The following is a 24,203-nucleotide window of genomic DNA, read 5'->3' on the forward strand; positions in this document are numbered from 1 at the left end:
AATATTTCTCTTTATGAGCTTGGCGTGGATAGCGCCAGGGGCATATTAACGGCCTCTCGGTGTGTATGGCTTCGAGTGGCACGGTCTGTAGCCTCGTTCCTGCCGATCCCATGTGTGTTGCTTTCCTTCAGCTTTTAAGAGCGTTAGCTTTACGTTAGCCTCTCGACCGTTTCTCCATCACTTTAAGATTACAGATTGCAGCCATGTCACGTGATCAAAGATTCAGCATTACAAATAATGTCTTTGATACCATCTTTGGACTTTCGTCGGACTCATAAAGTGGAGTGATAGGGAAAATTTTATGTCCAGCTGGGATCATGGGGCCAGGTACAATGCACTGAGGCTGTCTTCCTACTGAGGCTACTCTTTTGTTTTTAATTCTCCGGAGCACGCCGTAAAGCTATTCGTAGTTGGCATCAATATAAAACAAACAATAGAATACTTCCCCTGAAGTTAAGCTAATTGACTGCTAATTATTTGCACGATTTCTTGATGGCTAAAAATGCAAAGCCATGCCTGCAGGCAATGACCTCGCACGACACGCGACAGCCAAGGTGAAGAAGCAGACGCAGAGCTGTGGCATGCGCACGCGCATATCGGGGCTTCCGAATTGCAACGCAGCTAACACAAGGCGACGTTTTCTCAGCGATCCCTGCAGCATTACCAGCTTCCTGTCTTCATAAGGTAAGCTCACCAGGAGGAGGAGGAGAAAACATTTATTTAAGATGATATGATTTGGTAAGGGGGGTGCTTTTCGTTTTGGAGCTGAGAGGCAGACCCTATTCCGGGACGCCATTGGCTGCCGCCGCTGCCCGAGATTTCTGGACCAGGACACGCTGGGCCTCCAGGTCCGAGCTGGACAGGGCCGCCTCCCAGCCCTCCCTAGTTGGCTATTTTATAGCTTTTATTTTTCTATTTTGCTGGCAGGCCCACACCAACACCAATTTTATCTTACGCTAGCACGCCCTTTTAATGGAGCGCGAACGGAGATGTTCTCACTTTGTTCAAAACATTTTATCTGCCGAGAAGAGAGCAGCAGCTAGAAAGTGAATTTTTATTGGTGGACTTCACAGTGTTTGGCTGATGCTTGAGAGGTGGTGTGGCCAGTACCTTTCCAGTGCCGGAAATTATTTGGTTGATTGAAGTGGAAGCTGAAGCAAGGAGCGCACAGCACGTCATTTGTTTGCAGTCTAAATAAGGAGCTAGTATTTGTAAGAGCCTGAACAAATGTCTCAAAGTGTTTTATCACTGCAAGCGTCAAGTCTGGGCAGTACCGCATTAGGCATGACGGGTACATGAAATTTCATCGTTGGAACAGTCTCGAACAAGGCTACTGAAGGCTAGCTTCCCATATGATCCTAAAATGTGCAGATCAAATCACTGAACAGGATTCTTTCCAAAGCCAGTGCCCGGGCTTAAACCAAGGCTCAAAACACGAACTTGGTGCAGGTCAACTGATTTACCTGTCTACTTGGGGTGATCCCGGACCGCCAAGCTCGATACGAGGCGAGGTCGTTTCCCGACGAGGATCAAGAAGTGAGTTGCCCGCGTTGCAAGTTTATCTTTAAGCATGCGTCGAGACACCTTCAATGATTCGCGCACTAAGCTCCCCTTCCGGATCCGAGATCTGAGGTCATCGACCTGAAGCTATAAACCTCACTTCTTCTATCCATGGCAACACTGCGTTCGACGCAGGCGCATATGCGAGCAAAGCTGTGCAAGTACAGAGGAACGTAGACGTGGTGCTTGGCGTGGCCTGCCACTTTGCTTTATTGCGCGGCCGAGTCTGAGCAATGGCGCTTTGAAAGCAGTCACTGTGTTACAGCTAGAAGTGGACGACCCTGTACATGTACTATGACACTCTGACACTCTGATAATCATTAAATACTTAATTTGCGCCTGTATTATCTCACATATACAGCTAGCGACTTCTGCTCACGACTACAGCATATATTGGCGTTACCACAATATGTAAAAGCCTATCGCTAGCAGTGATGTATAGCCCTGCTTAACCAAGCCGTACTAATATTCAGGAATAGACTGAAGCGCAAAAAAGCTACACGGACGCAGAAAGAGAACAGGACAAGCGCCACCTAGCAACTAGCTTTTTATTTGGCGAACAGCGCTCATATCCATCGCTTCACCCATGCATTAAACTGCGAACCACATTCACAGGCATACATAAAAAATAAATTAAATTACGCGTTGCAGCATTTTGCGCTAACCATAGGCTACCACATACTACATGTAATGCAATTTCTTTGTTTCAAATTTTCTTTCTCTGCTTTCAAATGTTCATCTCTCTTTTTTGTTGGTTTTTGGCATTTTTTAGACATTAAGCAGCGTGCGTTGCTGTATAGTTCTGGGCATACGTCAGTTTAAAAACCTTTTAATCATGTTCATTTTCTTTTTCTTCGCTTTGGCTGTTTGGTTATCGGTACTGGAGATAACTTTCATGCAGCAGAAATTATTTATCGGAGCTTATCCCTCATAACATTTTTGTTGTCTTTGACCATTTTTTTTTCTTCAAGAAAGGTTTTACAGCAGTGTTTTGCTCCCTGCCTTGATCACGTGCTCTGATAGGCACCGCTTAACTGCGGGTTATCTTCTTTCGAAAATAAAAGTCAGTTCAGCGCTCCGTCCTGTCGACCTTCGTTCTCTTGTGTTACGTCCTGTTCTGCGCTGTGTTTCCAAGTACGGAAATTTCGACCACCTGGGGTTCTTTACGCCTCCATCGAAAAGTAGCCACCGAGGGCGGGATTCGATCCCGTGCCCTTGGGAACACTAGTCGAGCGCCGTAACCACTGCGCCACCTCGGCGGGCGTATGAATGGCGGTCGGGTGAGATGACATGATTAAATTGGAAAGAGCTGCAACTCGGCAAGTTGCATTCATACGCGTACAAGCGGTTATGGTGATGTTAAAGCTAGATTTTGTGCACAATATAAAACCAAGGTTTTACAAACTCATCAAAACATGCCTATATGAGCATTTCTGCCTGATTCGGAACCCCATTGTTCCAGTCCGCTAGATTCCAACCCCAAAAGAGCTACACACCACGTCATCTGGGCTCATGACTCCGGACTACCTGATGTACCATTGTCTCTCCATATGTCACCTCCAAACTACAACCTGCCAGAGACACTGCCGTAATTTTTCACTCCAACTCCGTCTCTAGAGAATGGGAAGGTTAACGCGTTCACGTTACAAAGCTACTGGTAAACATAGTTTTTGTTGTGGCTGTAGGAAGAAAACATTGGTCTGGCTTAGCTTATGGTTAAGCCTAGGATGCGAAGCATACTAGCCTAAAAAATTAAACATTACCTGGCTATACCTGGTTAGCCATTCATAGACAAGACATTACCCCTCTCCCTGGCCGACATCCCGCTGCTCAACTGACTCAACGAGTGCGTCGCCTTTTATACAATTGCGTGACGTCAGTAGGGAGCTTTAGAATAGGGGGACCCAAGGCTTGGGTCCCCCAAGGAAATAGCGCGCGGCAGCGCAACGTGCTAGCCGAGCGGCGAGTTTTAGAATAGGGGGTTTTCCCGACGCAGCGGAGCCGGGCTTGCGTTCGTCGATTGCAGCGCCACGACGGTAGCCAAGGTAAAGCATTTTAATATATAAAAGCCAACAACGCTATCTTATTCGTCAAAAAGTACTATTATTGTGCAAACACTATCATAAGACTACCGGTTATATAAACAGTTTTCGTCAGACAAGACGAAATCGGCCAATTCTCAATCCAGGCCGAGACCGGGAAACCTCATTTGAACCTTCCGCGCTTTCCGCCGTCTGGTCTTCATGGCAACCAAAGGAGGCGAATTCGCTAAGCCTAGCAGCTCGGTAAATCCGGAAGCAATCTGAAAATATAGTGCGTTTTATCGCTAAAATTTGGTTGTGCGGGCATCATGAGACATAGCATAAGCTTCGTTGGTCTTTCGTTTTCCATGAACGCGTGACACCATAGAGCGGTGACGACGAATGTGTGCCGAGGCGAGCGGCCGCCGCTTGACCGAACGCCGCCATGTTGCCGTAACCCAAGCGACCCAACGGCGGCTTGGGGCGAACGCTATTTCCGAAAAATAGGGGCCGCCCCTAGCGTTAACCCAAGACCCCAAGCACGCCTTACGTTCTGCGCATGCGCATTTCGACGCCCCAAGCTCCTTGGGGGCCCCAAAGCTTGGGGCCCCCTATTCTAAAACTCTCTAGTATCCCTAGCGGTAGGAGCGGGAGTTAGGCCGCCGGCGGAGGCTGCGCGTCCCAGCGTTCACAGCTGTTGTGACGTCATATCACGTGGTACGCCGATGTAGGTCAAGTGGTAGCTACGCGGCCGCGCGCGGCGCAGCAAGGAAGAGCTCGGTTGCGCGGCTAGTATGCTTCGCATAATAAAAGAAAATGAACCGGCCTGCTACTGGCCCTGTAGCTGAGCCACCTCCGCTGCCTCGTGCGGACAGAAGAGAAAATAGAGAAGGAAAAAGAAGATTGAGAGAAAGACGTGCGCCGCAACAGCCGTCTTCCACCACCGAAGCGGTGGCGGGTGAAATGACGACCTACAACAGATAAAAAATCAGTGGCACGCTAGCCTCCGCCGCATGCGTCGGTGACCTACCAGTCCCAGCCCCACCCGAGCCTCATAGCACGACAGCCATGGCTCTGAGTACTTCTATATATGACAGTATCTAACTTTGTGTCGAACGGGTGTGGTACGCTCGTCAAACAATACTTTTATTTACGTCTAATTGTTTATTACGAGTGAGTTTTGATGTGCGGCATTAATGAGATACTACAACACGCTCAGTCTCACAAGAATTTGCCGTTGGTAGTTGGCACGTCACGCGGCTACACTGAGTGGTCCACGTGTTCTATGGCGTCACGAAATCGCATACGGTCGATACCGCAGGAGCTTTGAACTTGGGCAGCTCCTTTGAGATGGAACTATGAGTTAAGAATCGAATTCTGCAGGACCCCTGGTCCCCAGTCACACAAGAAGGGCAGCTCGTATGGCTTGCTTTCAGCGAGGATTTACATCTGCTGCGAATAGGTTTTACATAACGTGGCAGCTTAAGAATGTGTACTAATGACTAGGTGTCAGATACCAGAGGCACAAATTAAAGAAGCAGGGATTAAGCCAGTAACAATGTGAATATGCGAAGACGAGACCACTATGTGAGCTGCTAATGCTAGCGCATTGAATAATATTTACGGGAATTTTAGCGACTAAAGCAGTGAAGGGCGAAAGCCTGAGAAGTCTCATCTTGTCTGGCGTTCCTCTCGTCTGCAATCCCGCACTAAACGCGCGCCAAGGAACGCCACGCGACAGGAGCGATGGCGTATCATCCAAACGCACACTTGTCGGAGAGTGTGTGACAGATACTGCGCCTTTCCTCCAGAAGTCTCATCTTGTCTAGCGTTCCTACCATCTCTAATCCTTCACTTGAACACACGCCAAGGAACGCCATGCGACAGCCTCCGCAATAGCGGGACACACTTTGTCCACGACATATGAGCGATTAAATGCTTTCGTCTTAAATATAGTTGGTTTGCAGGAAAAAAAAAGGCGAAGTATATATCGCACTTTTTCCGGCAAGTGTGTTTGGATGGCACACCATCGCACCTGTCGCGCGGCATTCCTTGGCACGCGTTCAATGTGGCATTGCAGATGGCAGGGACGCATCCTGCCTCGGCCAACCAGAACGCCCGAAAAGCGGGACGCTTTGTCAAAGACAGCATGGCCCATTAAAGGCCTTCGCCTTAGTAATAAAATTTCGATATTTTCCTGTTTTATAAAAGTAATGCGAAATGCTTTCGGCGGGATAATTGCGTTGTTCCGCTTAAATGACGTCATCATCTCATGGCCAATGGCGTAGCTGCGGAAAACGGTAATATAGTGACCACTTATTGAGAGGCTGCCATGATTCACTTTAAATTATGTGTGCAGGCCGCCATGTCGAACCACCAAAGCGGGACACCGCTAGACATGTGGGTCTCTCGAGATCCCGGCGCGACGGCGGGGAATACCGCACCTACAGCTGGCGTCGCTGCTAAGCCCGCCGATGGTGGCTCCAGCACTGTTGACACGCCGCAAGGGCCGTGCGCTGTGGCCCTTACAGAGAATCAACAGGCCGAGCCCGCAGAAGCAACTGCTGCCGGTGTCGTGCCAGGAGAAAAGCAGACAGTGAGATCTTCTATCGAAACTACCCTGTCCAGCGAGGGCAAATTTTCTAACCCTGCTGACTCCGAAACAGTAATTTCGAAGATTAAGCCAGAACCGTACCCGGCAGCCTTTACCTCAAGGGTCGAGGCTGAGCTGCCAGGAGCCCCATTTGCGCCAGCAATATCAGTAGAACAGAACCTGGGCCGCGTGTCTTCAAAGACCGCCGTAACGGGTGACAACGGCACTGCTATACCTGCCGACGTCGGCGCCATTCCCCTCAACGCCGGGCCAGTATCGTACGTAATGGCCATAATACCGCAAACGCATACTGGGCCTCCAGTACCACGTTCCTTAGGATCCATACCAGGGAAAGAGGAGCCAGGCAGCGTGTCACCCAGAACCATTATGTGCAGCGATGGTTCCGCTGGTAAGCCAGCGGGGGTGAACACCGACACAGTCGGAGAGAGAGCCGCTGCGGTGACCGACAAGCCCCATTTTGAGACCACAGAAGCACCACATGCGGTTATCGTGCCTGACCGGGAGCAGCCGCGGGATCCAGAAAAGGTCCAGCTGGTGCCGACACCAACCGCAGTTGCGAAGCAGGAGTCACCGATGGCTGTGAGAAAGGCCATTTCGACAGAGGTGGTGTGACATCGAAATTTAATTGCTTTATTAAAAGATATTTACGCATAGGCAGAATGTGTGAAAATACGGTGGTGTTCTACAGCAAAAGAGCGCTTTCCGTTTACTACAGGAAATGCATTCGTTATACAGCGCTCCCTTAATCTGAAATCAGAGGCATAAAGTTCCATGCAGTTTGAGAATGGCAGATTTAGAGGCGCTGATGACAGTAGATATTAAGAAAGTGTTGATTGCTATCCCAACGAGAAAGTCCTCTGACTGCCCGTTCTGTATTACTTGAACCCAGTGTAAGGCCATTTCTGCAGATGTCATTTCTGCAATGGTAACCTCTGCATCTGCAGAGGTTACCACTGCATTGAAAAGCATGAAATCTCCGTTTTCAGTATAACTGAATAGAATTACGAGTGCCTGTTCACAATAGATGTATTTCAAAGAAGCTAGAAGGAACCAGGAAAAGGCATGGTTAAACACAATATTTTGTGATTGAAATATGTAAAAAATGGGTAGAGTGCGTTACCTATTTTCCGCCCTTAATGTTATGACGTGAGCTTAACAGTGACTTCCATCTGGGGATCCTTATATGGATCCTCGAAATCGTATGCTCGTCCTTCCCCTACATACAGTCGTGCAGTGATATCAAGTATACCAGAGATATGTCCATTTCCCTGCTTTTACTGCGGTAAGCTTGCGAGATGGCGCTTCAAACACATCAATGACAATTTAAGTTAATTCCGACCGACAATGATTCAGTAATATGGGGCGTGCTAGAGCGAGGTAGCGCTGAAGAATCTAATTATAGTCCTCTTAATCTCGCACATACCGAATAGCAGACATCTGTAGCCTAGTTTGTGCAAAATGCCACAAGGGAGGTGTATAAAGATCTGCTGTACATCTTCATTGGTCGCTAAGGGTAACAACTTGAATTCCTAGGGAAGGAAAGCAGAGCAGTGGGTGGCAGAAAATGTGGTGTGTCAGTGGGTGAGGTTAGAAGTTCGCAGGAGTATAACAGACTAGTTAATTGGAGGAATATGGGAGAAGGCTTTGCCCTGCAGTTACAGTACCTGCAGTGGGTGTACACGGGCTGATGATGATGACAATAAGTACGAACAGGCTTGCGTGCCCTAGGGGCAACAAGCATGAATCGGAATCCAGCGGTCGCTCGATAAATTCTCGTCTCATCAAACGCAAATATTCTTTTAAGAACAAATCATTAGTTTTCACCGCTTCCCATGTGAGATGAAACTTTTTCAACAAGCTAGGGTTTTCTTGCTGAGCGGGCACCGACGGGCTACCTTCTAAAAGAGGGGGAAAATTATTGCTGTCGAGGTAAGCAAGCGATCAAGAGCGTACTAAAAGTGAACATCTCCAAGCTGAAAGTCTCGACACGCGTCAGCCTATCACTTCGTCACTGACAACAGATGGTTTCCTCACGCCTTGCACTTTTTTCTAGCGATACAAAGAAACTCTTCTGCATTTTGTCGATAACTGGGTCTTCTACTCAAAAACGCATCTTTATTTCTTTATTGAACAGCCTGATGAAATGGTGCTGACAGAGTTTACTGGGCAGGTTTGAAGAACCGCAATTTCATAGAGTCGCAGTGCTCGTTGAGGTGCTTGCTAAGCATCCACCAGCTTTACCTAAATAGACATCTTAGCATTAATAAGCCTCTTTTGTATATAAACAGACTTATCTCGGAGTGCACGGGTTTCGGGCAATGGATTATCTTGCATGCACCAAGCAAGCAGCGCTCATCCTAACCACTGATGTTTCATTCGAAGAATACATCCTCTTTCATAAAATTTAGGAGTGTATTATGGCACAAATTGAACACCGACATGTTCCCTAGAACTTTCAGCAACCTATTTTTTTCTCATTCTTTTAAGGATCACGAGAATAGGGAAACGTGATCCAGAGAGGACATGTACAAAAAGAAAATTTTCGGGTGTTGCTACAAATGCAGAACAGAAGTGAGCCGAACCCCACCATTCGCTTATAAATAGAGGGATTAACCATATATATGTTACAGCGCGCTGAGAAAAATACATCCCCTCTTTCTTTTTATGGATGTCGCTCTATTTGTAGCAGACAAAAATTATAATCATGACCGCAAAAGCAAAATTTTTCAGGTTTTCACAACTAGCTTGCCTTAATAGAGCGCACAAATATTTAAGCCACCTCCCAGTCCGGTCCTATTATATCCACATAAGATGCACATATACCAGAAACGTCAGCTGTACAGCTTTTAAAATTCTACAGGAAGCTGCGTAAACAATTCAGCCCTTTTAGGCCTAATAAAAACTGGCCCGTTAAAAGAAGTGAGCTGATACGTCCGTGGCTACACTGATACTAGAATATAGCATAGCGTTAAAACGATTTCTCTTCGTTCATTTCACCCACCTTGCTTGAAACGCTCTACTTTGCTTATCGCCTAGGGTTGTGATTAAAAGTCTCAGTCAATCGTGAGATAGTTCTATTTACGCGGTGAAGGAAGCCGATAGAAAACATGTTACGCGCGAATTTTATGTTGCCATGACCAAGAGAAATTAACCAATGCAAATTATCACGCAATACAAAGTGCTATCTAAGAGGCCATGGAGTCCGCAGGGCAGCCCCGCATAAACACGCTCATCTTCAGTTCTATGCTTTGTTTTGAATAAAGTTTGTTAGGTTCCATTATTATGGAATACTGTACTCATGCACCAAAATATTAGAGACATTTAAGTTTAGCGTTACCGCTTACCACAACCGCCTACCACTACCGCGCGAGCGTCAGTACGCATGCGCAGATCACCCCGAAGGCGACAGATGGCGCCACGTTCCTGTGAAATTTCGGCGGACACCGCACGCGTGGACCAATCAGCGCGTGCTTAGCTGACGTGCGCGGTAGCGGTAGACGGCCGCGGTAAGCGGCAGCGCTAAACTAAATGTCTCTATTAAAGAATAAGTGCGAAACGGTGCATCGAAAAAGAAGCATTTTAGGAAACCGACTTCCTTAGAACTTATGTTTAGTAACAGAAAAAAATCCCGATCGCGTTCATTCCTAATTCACGCGTCTCTTCACCAGATCACCAAAACAAAAACGAGCAAGCGCGGACCCAGTGAAAAGCGTGGTCACCGCCGAGAACCTTTAAAGGAAACCACAAAAAAGTCTCCCAAAAAGAATCAGTCTCCAAAGTCCCTCGTAAGCATCCAATCCCACAAGGGTATTCCAGTGACAAGTGCGACAACCCGCGGGCCCGTTAGGCCAGCCGCCAGCGCTGTTACCAGCGCCGCCGCCGGCTTTCGACTACCACGGGACGAGACTGCTGCAGCCGCAACAGTGCAACCTTCAAAGACACGACAAGCTGAAGAGCAGCAGGGGCCAAGGGATCCTGTTTCGCTGGGGGCGACAGCCGGAGCCCGTCCAACGGATTACCAAGTGGGAGAGGCCGCTTCACCGCGAGCAGGGATCAATGTGCGTCCCTCCAGAATTGCATGTGGACACAATTCCGCCACAGAGGCTGCCACGAAACGGAAGAAAACCGCGGCGGACATTCTAGCTTCGATGGCTGACCTCGAGAACAATCTCGAAAAGGTGAGTAGGGTGCGTAATGCACCGCCTGGGTATCGGGTCGATTTTCGGATAATGCGAATTTTAACAATTGCGTGTGGGAAGAAAAATGCACATGTTAGTATAGTATTTCTTACAATTTGACCTCCGGTAGGTGTACAGAGCGTGCACTATCCTCTCAGTTGTGCACAATGTCTTACTTTTTAACATGTATAATAAGCGAGAAATCCAGCGTATCTAGTGACAGTGCGAGACTTGGTTGTATAGGTGGTATCACTATATTTAGAGTTAATATGTACAATGTCTTATATTTACATGTATAATAAGCCAGAAATCCAACGTAATAAGCGTGTCTAGTGAGAGTGCGAGACTTAGTTGTATCGGTGGTATCATTATATTTGGAGTTAATAAGCACAATGTGTTACTTTTTACATGTATAATAAGCCAGAAATCCAGCGTAATAAGCGTCTCTAGTGAGAGTGCGAGACTCGGTTGTATAGGTAGTGTTATTATATTTGGAGTTGGTCTCGAAGAATCGTTTTATTATATTGCGTTGAAATAGCTCCGAGAAGTTGAGGATTTTTAATCGATGATACCACCGCTCGATACACGCAAGTAATACAAAGGGTATGTTCGGGCGAGTTAATGATGTATAAAAAAATTGTTACGTCTATACCCTGTTACGCGTTTTATCGTACATTTGAGGGGAAAGAATGCTTGAAGATAACTCGTTCACATAGTGTTTGATATCACGATAATCATTAATATATTCGCTGATCTTCCTTTGACAGACATTCATTTCTTTTTTGCAGTTAAGTTTCAAAAACGCGCTTGTTATGGTTTTATGGTATTCTGACTTATTGTGCGCTAGCAATATGCTATTGAAGGAAAATTTAGGAACGAATCGAAAGCCTGGAAGATTATGAGCATACTCATAAATACATTTCACAAAATTCGAGAGTTAAAATCACTTCATTCCATTGTAAAGAAGTGGAAATTGTTCGTTGTGAGCTCAGAACAAATTCTACAAACAAAATCTTGCTACTTATCGGAACCTCTAACCGTTTTAATCCGTATGTTCATAAAACGCACTTTCTAATATTCCAGTTAACTCATAACTATTTTCAAACGCAGTGCGTTGGTTTTCGATGGTAGCTCGATTCACGATGCAACCAAGGAGATTGTAAAGAACTGATGGAGTGGCATGCGCGCCTATCAAGTGAAGCCTCCGCGACGCCATTTTGAGGGGAGCAAAAACGCGAGCCAGTGGCACAGATCTCACCCGAGCGCACGAAGAAGTGGAGGTTGTTCAAGCACGCGGCATGTAACACGATCAAGACAAACATTGTCGGTTCATGCATGACTTGCCGTTGTACGAACCGTGTAAAAACGACACCGGGAGTCACATTTCACAGTTATAGCTCATTCCGAAATGACCGTGCTCATTATAACGGCGCTACGGGCGGAAATATAGCGACTGTTTCTTTTCTGCTGTTTCCAAAGAGTCCCGAGGGCGAACACTTTAGGAACGGACTGTTTGTCGCGAGGGCTTGCAAGCAAAAGGCGGAGGCCGCTTGCGTTCGGTTCATTTTACTTCAGAATTCTTTGACTGAACTGGACAAACGGCATGGTTGCGCATAGGCTTTGTGTCGGCTTCGTTATTCCCGGAGCTGCTACTGGCGCTGTTCGTCAGTGTACAGGCGAGCACAATTTCTTCTGTGCATTAAAGTTTAGATGGCTGATGAATCTGCTCGCGATTATTACGGAAAGCGTATACAGATCTCTCGGTTGTGAAACCATCGTCGTATCATCAAATTAAGAAAAATGTGTCGGGAAAGTTATGCAGGCCTTGTGTGGTGTTTGTGAGTCAGTGGCGTCGTACGTTGTGCACAATAAAGACGTGTTAAGTCAGATAAAGTGTGGATAAAGTTGGAATGTGGGTCGAATTATAAAGATTAGGTAGAGAAAATCTGGTTAAGTTTCATTAAGTTATAATAATAGCGAGTTGGTGATGATGGCATGATTAGGGCGTATTACGTTTTACCAAGCGCGATAATGTCAGATTAGGACGGATTAAGTTGTAATAGGGTGGTTTAAGCTGGAATATGACAGTTTACGCGGGAAAAAGGGTGATTACATTGGGTTAACTTAGAATGTGGCTGACTGCGTTTGATTAAGGGTTATTACGTTAGGTTAAGGGTCATCACGTAAGATAACCTGTGTTAGGTTAGATTAAAGGTGCCTATTTTGGGTTATGTTAGATTAAGTCAGGTTACTGAAGAGTTGATTTCTCATTAATAGCCCGTAAGCAGCAGCCCTCTACTTTGAAAGGGTCGGTTAAATATTTGATGAATAAACGAACAAAGAAGGACTGCATTGGCTGCAAGAATAATTTGAAATCATTTAGACAATTTATTTGAAAACAAATCGCCTGGTGCTAGAAGTCCTGAGCCTCTCACCAGAGAAAAATGATTTCACAGTTGAATCAGCTTCTCATAGACTACAATCCTTAGGCAAAGCATGTCTACAAGCTTTGCAAACTGTGCTGTAGCTCCACGTAAAATTAGGATTCATTACATAACACAAAAGTTGAATGTGTTTAGTACAAACAACAAACTGAAGTCTGTCCTTTCAAGGTTTCAATTAAATAGGAGCCAATAAAATTTCAATATGCAGCATCATGATCATGATGTAACACTGTGGTTTGCGGATTCTTCTAAGTCATGGCAGTATTGGTACATAATGTATGCCGAAGAGATCCTGCCTTCACTTCACTGCAAACTCCATTTATTCCTTCAGCAGAGTAGCACTTTTTAATTTTAATAATTTATTTACTTTGCTAATTACGAGTTTTGCACCAACTTTCAATTTCAATTATAAGTATCTTTCATCCAGCAAATTTCATGTTCGCCAAAATATAAACGGTTTGACGTTCGTATTTATGTTCCTGGCGATGCTATGTAACTGTTAACCCACAAGAATTAAGGTTCCTCTTGGATCTTTTGCTGTTTGTTTCTTTGTTGGTCGGTCACAAACGCTTGGTCACAGAACTTGATATCACCTGCTGCTTCAAGGCTAATAAAGAAGCCTGTATCAGTGTGATGGTCAAGTTTATTATTTACAGCAGTATAGTTTCCTTTTTGTGAAGTATCGTAAGATATGGGGTGTGTCTACTTGCTTTTCTAAAAATAAGGAATTCAATTGTGATTCAGGTTTGTGATAGCCCGCAGTATTGCATCAGAAATTAAAAGTCCTTGAAACGCTTGAAACAAACTGCCAACGCCGGTGAACAGCGCTTCCCAGCGCTTGGCAGGCTGCTTCTTGCCCCCCTCAATATGGCCACTGGAGGCTTCACCTAAGCCCATTGGCGGGTAAAGTCGACTTCTATTCCAGCAGTTTTTATAACTTCCTTGTCTGCGACACAGGAAAAACTCCAAAAAAGTTTTTTGCCCCACATATGAATGCTTACACCATTCCCATCAACATGTGCATAACAGTATCCTACAATACCGGTCACGTTTCTTACAACAAAAATGTGTTCCAGAATCGCAAGCTTGAAAGTAGTGATTACGCACAAATTTTGACTTTTCGACCTCATGCACACAGCAGTCAGGCCACATCCATGAGCCACAAGCGCACTTCTGCGTTTCGCTTTTCCTAAGTTTTTCTCTAGGCCAGTGATACTTATCTCTTCGAAAGTGGGGAATAATTCAAATCTTTTGTCTATTTTCTGTCTTGGCTGCTTTTTAAGTGAGTGGAACTAGGGTACACCCCATTCCCTTGTTTTATTTACATAGCTCGCCATCGCCCCCATCCATATTTGTGCATCACTTAAAATGCATCTTTATCAGATGCAACCTAAACCTGCAGTGAATTTTCATCCCCAACCATGACCGCCGAACACGGTTCCTTCTTAACTAAGAAACATTCCTCGTTTAAGCTGCATGAGCAAAAGCAAAAGGCAACAAAAATTACAACCACTATGATTTCCATATTTTCGACTTGTCTGTTAAACCTTAAAGTTGAATATTCATATCGTTTACTTCTGCAGGAACACAACACGACGCAGACCTCGTGTTGTTATATTGTGTCTGCTTTTTCGTTCTTAATATGGTATTTTATATGTGGTTATTGTCAAAAGTTTAGACTCCAAGGGGTCTGCTGCCGAGCCAGTGCTTCAGTTTCATGAAGTTCAAATTTTGGTCCTAAGCTCTTCAAGCGGAATTACTTCATTGAATGCTACCGAAGCCACTACACGGCCTAGAGCAGAACACCTGGACTTTATACAATTTACAAAGCGTTTACCTGCACTTTTACTGGTTACGCTTGGAAAGGACGACAAGTACACAAATCATGCCTGAGCTGTTAGTGCACTCATTTGAGATCATGCGCCCGTCAAAAACCTTAGTGGCAAGTGAACTATATGAGATTTGAATCGCACATCACCTCAATCGCTGCTATAGCGAAGGTGATATGGCCATGCCCGTTGTAAATGCGTTGTAGTAACGTCTCAAATTGCTCACATGATAACTTGAACTGGGGCTGACGGTTGCGCGTCGTACAACTTTCTTGCAGGGGCTTGATGTAAACAGCTTCGTCTTTAGGTTGTGGCCGTGCATTACTGTTTGTTATTTATTTAAACACTTTTAATAATGAAAAACGTCTTCCAAATGATCAAGTTGCTCAGCATGGAAAGGCAATGTTTGCCGATGGTTATATCCGTGTGTAAAAATACGAAAATAATAAAAGTGCCAAAAAATACCAGATTTTTTTTTGTTTTTCCTAAATGCTCACAAAATGAGGTGTCTCCTAGTTTCTTCATATTTTATTACGAAAACGCACTTTGTTCTTACACAATACCTCAAAATTTCAAACAGAAATGTTGCTTGTTTGAATGCCAGGATTGGCTAATCTTTTTAAGTTGAAAATCTTTGATAAATATTTGCTTGCAGATAAGAATGACTGAGACGGATCCCAACAAGCTGCCAGGGCTCTTCAAAATAGCAGCGTGCTCCCATGCAAAGAAAGAAACCTGGATCACTCTCGCATTCTTCGGTGCCTGCGTGCTCTTGATCTTCTTCGTGTTTTACTTGAGCGACATCCGAAAGCAGCCCAAGACCGGTCACGCATTCTGCCACACCGAAGATTGCCAGCTGCACGCGAGTCGTCTTACTAAGCTACTCAACAGTGCACTGGATCCTTGCGAAGACTATGCGGCGTTCGTGTGCTCCTCCTGGGAGCCTTCAAAGGCACACATGGAGCTGGCCAGATCTTCCATAGACGATCTACGGTTTACCTGGTACGATCACTTCTTGGATACGTTGACCAAGGGGTCACTGAAGATCTCCGCTGCAAGAAAGCCATTGGCAATGTACGATATGTGCCGGACGAAATACCCGCACAGTGCGTCCCAAATGGCGCTGGTTAAGGATTTTTTTTTGCAGCATGGTCTACGCTGGCCGCAGTCGCCCGCTAATTTACAGTCGCCGCTGGGCATGTTCGTCGGTTTTGGTTACAGGTGGCGGATGCCGTTATGGATCACAGTGAACGTTAGGCATCATAAAGCATCTGGCAAACGTCACGTGTTTCTTAGTCCAGGCTTGTACCTTCCCATTCTGCTCAATCATCTCCGGTCAGTATCGCCATTCTACGCCAAGTATTGGCAGCAATTCCTTCTAATCTTCTATCCAGACATTGCTAATCGACCTCCGATGAACGAAAAGGCCATCAATAAAATTCGAATCATGGAGGAAGATATTATCACCACGTTGTATCAAGTAGGAAAAAAATCCCGAAAAAGGCCGGCGTTGTTCTCCTTCAGAGACATTGGCGCCCGCGTCGGGAATGCGTCTGCCACCGATTGGGTTCGTGACTTCCAGGATGGGCTTCTGCTTCAGCCGAGCTTGACTGCTGATGACCAGATCATTGTGACCGACGTTGCACTCCTCGAAACTGTTGCCAACCTGCTGGTCACGTACAGCAGACTAGAGTTGAACAAACACGTGACGTGGTTGATAGTGCAGTATTTTACTGTTGCCGGCGATTACTCCGTCCTAGTGCGTTACTACGGCAGTCACGAGAAAGCCGAAAAATATTTACCGATATACTGCGCACACCACGTTGAAGCGGTGTTCAAGGTCCTCGTCTCCGCCCTCGGATTTTTCAGCCGGCTCACGGTCCAAGACAGAAAGATCATCGACGATGGCTTCGAAAGTCTCATTTCAGCTGCTGTGGACAAAGTCAACAACACATCATGGATAGATGACGAAAGCAAGTGGCGGGTGCGAGACAAATTTCGCTCCATGAAAAAGCTGATCTGGCCTTCCGCGTCGCTCCTCAGCAACCACACGCTAGAAAAAATCTACGCCCACTTTCCGGAGAAGGAGCGCTCGTACGCTGATTTTTGGTTCAAGGGGCGCAGCGCTGCGAGCCAGGTCACTATGACGGAGGGATACGACGAGGCACTAATGCTGCTGGGAAATTACTTCCCCGACTACGCCAGCTACGACTACGTCTATAACATTGTGGTACTAGCAATGGGTGCTGCGGCGCCCCCGGCCTTCTACCGGAACGGGACCAAGGCTATGCTCTATGGCGGCCTCTTTTTCTTCATGGCTATGAAGCTGGTGAGCGCAATAGACGCGGAAGGCATCAAATGGTCCTCCAATATAACCGCGTACGAAGACACCATACTGTCCAGCTCTACCCTTAAAGAATTTACCGCTAGGGAGGGCTGTGAGCACAGCAGTATCTTTCCGGATATTCCCGCCTTAGAAATCGCCTACGCCGCCCTGATGGCGTCCGAGCGTCGAGATACCGACGGGCCGATCGGCATCAACCCGGACTTGCCAGAGAAGAAGGTGTTCTTCATGACGCTGTGCTACATGACGTGCGCCAGCCCTGGTGCCCAAAATGCCATCGCGTCCGACTGTAACAAAGTCGTGCGCAATTCCAAGGCTTTCGCGGAGGTGTACGGCTGCCCCAAGGGAAGCAAAATGAACCCGGAGAAGAAGTGTTTATTTTTTTCTTAAATTTGCAAACGCCATAGACTTGAAGCGCACGAGCATAATGAATTTTTCCTCTACCGTAATTATTCGGCTATCACTCTGGTCATAGCGTTTTGTGCAGTATAGTTTTCCTTTTCTTCATTGTCGTAGCGGGTAAAGAATATTATGAGTGAAAAATAATTTTCTGTGCGTTTTTGTAAAGAAATCTGACTGACTGTTCTGGTACCCTTTCATATTCGGAATTACCACTTCAGGATTTGTGATAGGATACATATGTCAAAACCACTCTATTTAGCCAAATGTACGGCTGTGAATTAAACTGTTCGGTCATATAAGTTTTTCGTCTGCTATTTTCAGTCAGTATTTTCTTACTGAACAAATTGGGTGACAGTTTATTTTGAAGCGTGAATATTAGTGGCATAGTATAACGACAGCTAAATATACTAATGTTTGCTAAATGACAGCTTTTGACTTTTTGTACTTCATGCAGCACATTTGTCGCACGAATTGACATTTTTTATCCTGCTATACTGAGTCTTGTTTTTTATTTTTGCTTGGCAACTAAGCGTAAGGCATTTTGGCGTAACTTGCATAATGACTTTCAACTTGTGCATAACTTTCAGTCCTTATAAAACGGCTGTTCTAAAGGCATTGTGAGATAAGACCAACTAACTCTGGACTGCAATATGTATATATGTACCTGGCTCTAGCAGTGTACAGCGAAAAAAGCCCGTGTGCTATTAGCATAACCCTGTTGTTGCAGGCAGCCATGTCAAACGTAACATTTTGCTATCAGTGTTCACCGCGTAGAGTTCTCTGTTTTATATTGGAGATAACATATATACCGGCAAGGAAATTTCAGTACTCATTATCATTAGCCAACTTTGCTTGCACAAAAAGCTGCAGTCTTTCCCACAGCAATGTTCAAACCTCCAAATTTTTATGTTATGGTATCGTTTATGGCGTGGTATGATACGGTGTGTTCAAGAATGTCTAGTATGCTGTGGTATAGTGCAGTATAGTATGGTATGGTATCAAAAGACATGTTATGGGATCGAGTGGAAGAGTACCGTACAATACGGTAATTGTGCGTAATTATGCGGCCACGAATAGCAAATAAGTGATGGCGCATGCGTTATAAATAAGGAATATACACAAATTTAAAAGGCGCACTACGGTAAAGCGGGCGCTGTGCAAAGCAAATTTAATAAATTGACGCAAAATTGATTAAAAAATATGGTCAACCTACATTTGGATACGAAAATATAAAATACGAGCAGAAGTAATCAAAAAATGAACATGACGCGAAAAGGGAATATCCAATTAAAAAATGGAACATTAGTGCAGCAGGGAATATTTAGAGAAAAGTATAGATAAATGCATCCAGATGAGGTATGTGATTGTTAAAATGCAGACGATGTCTTTATTCTTGACCACTTATCCTACAATTACTCAGCATACTCGCTGCTTTACGCAGATGCCTCAGTTACAGTCCACGATCTGTGGGATGTAAAGTCTACAATTACCCATTGCTAGTCGCTATACTTACCCTCAAGGTTAAAAAGAGTACAAAAATAACCCATGGATATCCCGAGATATAATACATTTGAAACGCAAAATATCAGGTCTGCGGAAAACGAGAAACAAGCACCCAGTGAATCACTACCAGGAGGAAATGCGCGAATTATCAAGTACATTAAGACATGCTGTTAAAACTGCTAAGCATAAATACGTCAATTCTACATTAAAGAATTTCATACGTTCTGCTCCTAACACGTTCTGGCGCTACATAAACTCTTACAAGCGCAATAACAGCAAATTATCTGAAAGAGAAGCATCTCATTAAGCAAGCAAATTCTCCAATTATTTCAAGTCGATATTTACAAGTGATAATGGCATTAGGCCTCCCTTGTCGCACCAACAAAGAACCTCTGGACAGCTAAGGGAATTATATATAACAGAAGAAGGCATTTTCTCTTTACTGCTGACCATTGTCGTAAAAAAATCCTCGGGTCCTGACAATATCCCAAATCAGTTTCGTAAAAGATATGGCGAATGGATGTCCAAATATCTTGTACTTCTCTGCAATAAATCCTTGGATACTAACGATATACCTGAAGAATGGAAAACAGCTAAAGTGACTCCAATACATAAATCTGGAGACATTAATAGCCCCGCAAACTACCGCCCGATTTCTCTAACTTGTACGGTATGCAAGATCCTAGAGCATGTTTTACTCTATACAGAATAGAATGAATTACTCGACAAAAATCAGCATGGCTTTAGAAAGGGCCTGTCCACAACACAACTTCTAGAAACTTTACATGACTTAGCAACGGCGATTGACATGAGTGGCCAAACCGATATGCTATTTCTTGACCTTTTGGAAGCTTTTGACCGTGTCTCCCATCCAAAGCTAATCTACAAAGTCGAAAATGTTCTCGGAACTAGCAAGATTACTAGTTGGATAGCAGCCTATCTTTCTGATCGCAAACAATTTGTACAGTTCGAAGGATACTCCTGCAAATGTACGAAAGTAACTTCTGGGGTCCCGCAAGGCACAGTCCTAGCACCGATTTTTTTCTTAATCTTTAAAAATGACATATCTAACAGCATTGACAATACTGTTCGGATGTTTGCGGACGATTGCATAATATACAAAGAAATTAATAGTCAACAAGATCAAGTTATTCTAAACAGTGCCCTAGAAAAGGTATCGAACTGGTGTGAAGAATGGCATGTGGCACTTAATCTTGAAAAAACAGTAGTGATGTCTATTTCAAAGAAGAAATCGCTAGTTTTTCCCTACAATATTGCAGACCATAAAGTAAACGTTGTCAGTCAATATAAGTATTTAGGAATATCATCATCTGATTTAAAATGGGACAAGCACGTTTCATATGTGATGTCCAAAACGTTTTCTGCTCTGTGCTCGCTAAGACGTTCCTTACATTTCGCCTCACCCGAAACTAAGCTGCTTACATATACATCCCTCGTGCGATCAGTCATAGAGTACAACATAATATGCTGGTTCCGTCATAAAAAGAATTTAATTGCCAAACTTGAAAGCGTCCAACGCAAGGCCATAAGGTTTGTCTACAATAGGTATCGCCAAGTTGACTCTCCCTCCGAACTTCATAGACAGGCTGGTTTTAGCACTATTAGTACCCGAGCAACTGGAGCCTTTAAAATTAACCGCAACAGATACATTTTACTCTCACCACATAGAAACGAAAGAACACGACATTCCAAGTATCTAGTCGAGTATCGCGATCACAGCGAGTGAGTGAGTGAGTGCAACACTTTATTAAGTATATTTAAGGGAGGGGGATGTGTAGGTGGGGTCCCTTGTCCGGGACTCCAGCGGCTGCCGCTGCTACCCGCGCACATGTCACGAGGGCCCGTTGGGCCTCTAGTCCAGAGCTGGATAGGGCAGCCTCCCACCCCTCAATTGTTGGCACTGCATTCGGATCTGGAGGATTGTGTGGGCAGGTCCACACCATGTGGTGCAGGCCTGCCTTTTCCCCGCAATATTTGCATTTGGGGAATCCGGGGTGTATTGTGTTTAAACGGGCCGGTGTGTTATATGTACCTGTCTGTGGGCGTCGCCATCTAACTTCCTCCGCTTTGGAGAGCCCCTTGGCTGGGGGTGGATATTTTCTGCGAGAGAGTCTGCATCGGCTAAATCATTCATTCTCGGACCGCCAGGGAAACGAAAGAAAACATGAACGTATCGCTGTGTGCGGTGGCGACGTATGCGGAGAGGTTACCGCACACAGCGATACGTTCATGTTTTCTTTCTTTCCGCTGGCGGTCCGCGAATGGAATGATTTAGCCGATGAAGTGGTTAATTGCTCATCAATAAGAAGTTTCAGTTCACAGCTGGCAACTGTTTCTTTAGAACCCTATATATGTCTAGCCCGACCTCTGTACAGGCTGGAACACCTACGGTTAGAAAGAATTTTCTCACCACCACACAAACAACTTCCTTCCTCGGACGCTATAGACTGGAGAAAAATACAAACAAACACATTCCCTAATCTTCAAATTTTAAATAAGATAAGCCCAACAAAATACACGAGTTACTGTCCTTGGTGCGGTGCAAGCCCCACACTCTATCACATCTCTTGGGAATGCCAGGACAAACCTGACCCAACGTTAATAGTGCCATGCCCGATACACGAGCAGTGGGAGGCGGCCCTGACCAGCGACAACCTGGACCAGCAAGCCTGGATTATCCAGCTAGTCCGCAAGTCAGCTGCTGCCAGCGGAGCCCTGGACTAGGGGCACCGACCACCCAGCTCCTTTGAATTTTTACTGTACAAATCTCTCTGTACAAATATTGTGAAACATATGCCTTAAGGATGATTGTATTGTACTATATTGTATCGTATTGTATTGTATTGTACCATATCCTTCTCCTCTTTTCTATTTTTTGTGCCACACTGCCGTATAGAATTGTGTAAAAAGTTAGCAAGTGTGGACTCAACATTTGTCATTTTGTGATTTCATTTTATACCCCAAACCCGCAAATACCTCCTCAAGGAGGTCAGCAGTATGTACCAAATAAATAAATAAGTTTATATGTCGTAAAGATGATCATTCCAAGCGTTATTATTCCAAGTAATACAGAAGAATTAAACGACTTGATGTTTCTAAACATATGGTTGAAACAAATGGATATGCAAGCATTGTGAAAAATATAATTTGGTACATTATCACATATACGTTAGTACCTGCCGCTGGGCCTTCATGTATGGATCCGTTATAAACAGCCATATTTTAAACTGTCTTCTAGCACTGAGACTTTTCGTACACTGACTTTCTGCACATCAGATGTTTGGGAGTATTTTGCACATTATTATACCTGCGTTTCTCTTAATATACAAATATCGACACATCCGGTATGTAACTAGAGCCAACTATGACTTATATAAAATTTATAAAGGATAATAACTAAGGTACTTGTAGGCACGTGGAGCAGCACCTCAGCGCGTAGCCGCATTAGAAAAAGCATATGCATAAAGTGTCATGCAGTATACAGACTTCATTGTAGTTCATTTCAACCAAGGCCAAAGAATCTTCGCAAACTTTTTTCAGCCCTCATCTGTATAGGTTAATGTGAATTTAAGAACCAAAGGGCATCTTTGCAGAAACCAAGAACAAAGCGCAGATGTAACATTGAGAAGTATTATTTACAATGGCCCGCAGGTGCGGGATTTGAACTACTAATGACGGTAACCAATTTGAGAAGCGTACAAAAACACGTTTTGCTCAAACCCGGTACACGTCTCGTACGGCTAAGTTCCATACCGCAGGAACAACATGGCACAGTTAATTTTATTTCATCGAGAGAAACGTCTCCGCCTTAGTTGTAAACGAAGTAGAACACAAAAGCTGAGCACAATGCTCAAATCAACACATCAGCTTTAAAGCGTACTTCAAGAGATACCGGAATATTTCGCTCATAACGCCCGATTCACACAAGCTAATCATAATAGGAAAAATCAAAGTTCACTTAGACACATACACTGTACAATTAAAGGCACACTTAAAAATGAGCTCCATTCGATGCATGCACGATGTATGCAGACGCTGGCCCGTAGTGCTCAGTTGCTCGAACCCGTTGGTCAGTATATGAGGATCGTAGCTATTGCAACTTCACTATATCCAGCTACTAGCGCAAGCGCGTTTGTGCGTTTCCGCGTTTGCGCATTGCTTTCACTGCATCTCATGTGCAGTTTACCAAGGTTTTAAAAGCAGCGCCTTTTAAACCCCTTGCAAGTGCAATGAAGTCAGTTGTGCGGGCAACAACTCTGACAGGACTTCTTAGCGTACATTATTTCGGCGCACAGTTCGCATAGCAGCATGGATATGCATCGCCAGCCCTTGCCCTTCTGGCACCATGTTCAAGCCAAATTATGGCCCAGTGAACGTTTCAGCTTCTAAGAGTCTTCTGTGCAATTGTAGAACCCTTGCTGGTGACTATTGCTGCAGTTGAATAAATATCAGCGTTCCTGTCCAGTGGGTAGATGACACATGCACGCTGTTAACATATGCATACGCCTCAGGGCGTCATATGCGATAATTAAAATCTGGAGCAAAAAATCTGAAAAATAGCTACCACCTTATTTGATTTGCAGTTAGACATAGAGAGCTTCAGTGTAATCGATGCACACTTGATTCCAAGGAAATAAAGAAAAACCATACATAATAACCGGACCAAACAAAACTGCGTTGAGTTGTAACAAAAGAAACCGCTCAAATAAGAAAACAAGTTACAGAGACCAAATTATGTCCAGCATGCTTACACATGATGCCAAGCAAATAGCGATGTGAAGCAGAAGTGACCGTCCAAGCAAAACAAAAAGAAGCATGCGAGGAGGTGAAATTATTCCTGGGAAAAATATTCAATAGAAATTAAGTAACGAGTTGAGTAACAAAGTAATAATTCAAATACAAAAACGACGTATACACTATGGACCACGTGCTGTAATTTTTACAAGGACGCTGCTATCTTATACTTTGTAATGCCCTAATCGCCTCTTGACAGTGATCGTGTGCATTAGGATAATCGACGAAGCATGTATTCAGCGCGTATTTTGTTGCAACTGCAGCGAATTGTTGCATGGTTCTGTGACCTAATGAAACATGTGGTATGTCCTGCACTTCGCTATGTGTGTTTATCTGGATCAATCTTTTGCAGCAGCCTCTTGTGATGCAGCATGGTGTAGCGTAGTGAAGCTAATTCAACGGAGTGTAATGTGGCGGAATGCGGATATTGCAGCTCCTCCATAGCAGAATGTGGTGTGATATCTTGACTTGTAGTTCAATGTAAGCTTGATAT

General features: G+C 44.7%; 1 protein-coding gene across 1 annotated transcript; it reads left to right on the forward strand.

The window, feature by feature from the left end:
• The first annotated feature begins 516 nt into the window (after positions 1–516).
• LOC146176878 (neprilysin-like) lies at positions 517–18,478 on the forward strand. Its single transcript, XM_084582997.1, has 5 exons — positions 517–684; positions 1,450–1,536; positions 5,941–6,798; positions 9,864–10,373; positions 15,302–18,478. The coding sequence occupies exons 3-5, from the start codon at positions 5,947–5,949 to the stop codon at positions 17,378–17,380; spliced, it is 3,441 nt and encodes a 1,146-aa protein (XP_084439123.1). The 5' UTR covers positions 517–684; positions 1,450–1,536; positions 5,941–5,946; the 3' UTR covers positions 17,381–18,478.
• The last annotated feature ends 5,725 nt before the right edge of the window (positions 18,479–24,203 follow it).

The sequence above is a fragment of the Amblyomma maculatum genome, chromosome 10 (genome assembly GCF_055883805.1).
Source record: "Amblyomma maculatum isolate TAMU_Amacu chromosome 10, ASM5588380v1, whole genome shotgun sequence".
NCBI lineage: Eukaryota > Metazoa > Arthropoda > Arachnida > Ixodida > Ixodidae > Amblyomma > Amblyomma maculatum.

Coding starts and splice junctions, on each gene's coding strand:
- LOC146176878 (XM_084582997.1), top strand. CDS start 5,947: ATGTCGAACCACCAAAGCGGGACACCGCTAGACATGTGGGTCTCTCGA. Junction 6,799..9,863: donor GAAAGGCCATTTCGACAGAG/GTGGTGTGACAT, acceptor TCTCTTCACCAG/ATCACCAAAACAAAAACGAG. Junction 10,374..15,301: donor TCGAGAACAATCTCGAAAAG/GTGAGTAGGGTG, acceptor ATTTGCTTGCAG/ATAAGAATGACTGAGACGGA.